Source organism: Galeopterus variegatus, unplaced genomic scaffold (assembly GCF_000696425.1).
Source record: "Galeopterus variegatus unplaced genomic scaffold, G_variegatus-3.0.2 Scaffold4568, whole genome shotgun sequence".
Lineage (NCBI taxonomy): Eukaryota > Metazoa > Chordata > Mammalia > Dermoptera > Cynocephalidae > Galeopterus > Galeopterus variegatus.
This window is the reverse complement of record NW_007730679.1, coordinates 19,250-20,993: the sequence shown is the minus strand read 5'-3', so window position 1 is coordinate 20,993 and position 1,744 is coordinate 19,250. Positions and strand designations below refer to the sequence as shown.

At 40.1% G+C, this 1,744-nt stretch overlaps 1 protein-coding gene across 1 annotated transcript in view; it reads left to right on the top strand.

The window, feature by feature from the left end:
* The window catches only part of LOC103603350 (cytoplasmic aconitate hydratase), a 57,900-nt gene that overhangs the window by 38,798 nt on the left and 17,358 nt on the right, over window positions 1–1,744 (top strand). Inside the window, exon 9 of the mRNA XM_008587843.1 lies at window positions 968–1,139. Within this exon, the coding sequence (XP_008586065.1) occupies window positions 968–1,139 (172 nt within the window). The remainder of the gene's footprint in view (window positions 1–967; window positions 1,140–1,744) is intronic.

Genomic DNA, 1,744 nt, shown 5'->3' with positions numbered 1-1,744 from the left:
TTTCTAGTTGTGTAGTTTGGAGGCTTGGGGTCTTTTGCCTGGACACTGTACTGTTAAAGACCATAAAAATTTATCTTTGATTTAATCTTTATGGAATTTGGAATTGGATTTATTTAGCTTATCACAAATGTCTGTGCACTGTTCTCCAGATATAGAATAGGAGATATAATAGGACTTATCCACAAAATTTGGCAGAACCCCACCTAGCCAAAAGAGCCTATCCATGTACTTGTCCACTGTCCGTGAAACTGGCTTCATGCAGGGTTAAGAGGGTCACTCGGGCCTTAACCCCGGATGATGGCTTATGTGGAAAAGATATGGAGAGTCAGACTGTCTGGATCTTTTGGTTACATTTGACTTGTACTTGTAGCATGAGTTTTGAAAATAAGTCAACTAGTGCAAGTAATAATTTATTAGGGTTGAAAGAATTTAACATTTAGCACTTGTAGGCACTTCCAGTTTTCTCATTAGAGAGAGAAACACAGTGTTTCTCATTTTGAAAAACTTTTCTTAATGTTTTTTGTATTTTGGGCATGCTTTTTTAAAAAATAAGAACTATTTTGACATAATCTTAGATTTACAGGGGTGTTGGAATAGTGATAGTACAGAGAGTTTTTTTTTTTTTTTTTCTCCCAGCCTCCCCTCATGTTAACATCTTACATAACTGTGGCACGTTTATCAAAACTAAGAAGCTAGCATTGGTATGGACTCAACTCAACTACAGACTTCACCAGTTTTTTTCAGTAATGTCCATCCCTTTTCTGTCCCAGGATGCAACCCAGCATACCATCTTGTATTTAGTTGCCATTGCTTTTTAAATTTTATTTTTAAAAGTAATGAAAGATATGTTGGGCTAATTTATTGTGTTTATTCACAAGGCTAATTTATAAGAATTGCAAGGTGACTGTTCTGCACTTTAAACACAGGCTAACAAGTCTCAGACTTTTCTGTTATTTCTGCTGCTTAGCACCTCCGCCAGGTTGGGGTAGTGGGCAAATTTGTGGAGTTCTTTGGGCCAGGAGTAGCCCAGTTGTCCATTGCCGACCGAGCCACGATTGCTAACATGTGTCCCGAGTATGGAGCAACTGCTGCCTTTTTCCCGGTTGATGAAGTTAGTATCCAGTACCTGGTGCAGACAGGTAAGTGAAGGACTGTGAAAGCAGAGGGGTCTTGGTAAAAGTTTCATAGAACACTAAGAATCAGAGCACTGCCTTCTGCCTCCACCCACAGAGTACACTGGGTTAGAGTTATACAGGTTTTTTTACTTGTCTGTGGAGTTAAACAGGTTGTTGCAATTTAAGGAGGTGTGAGATAGCAATGGTATGGCCAATAGAAAGAGCTCAGGTACTTCAGAAGCCTGGATATTTACACCAGTCTTCCACGTCTAGTTTTTTAACAGTAAGCAAGTGATCTTAGTAGTGGTGCGGGATGTCTGTGCAACACCTGCTGTGTACTGGGCAATTGGTGTGTGTTTGCTGTCAACTTCTTTACACATCTATTGGGTGGATTGATGAGTTAATAAACTAAGAGGAGAGAAAACAGAGGATCAAAGAGGTGTTATTACCCAAAGCTAATAAATAGCAGAGCCAGAATCCAAGCCTGCAGCTGCCCAGCTCCAAACAGGAGGGCCTGTGTAACGCCCCTCAGGGGTGTCCAAAAGGTGAAATGAGAGACCTCTGTGAAGGCATTTTGAAACTTCCACAGATTTTTAACCCTGTATCTATTGGTTTAGAAATTGACTTTT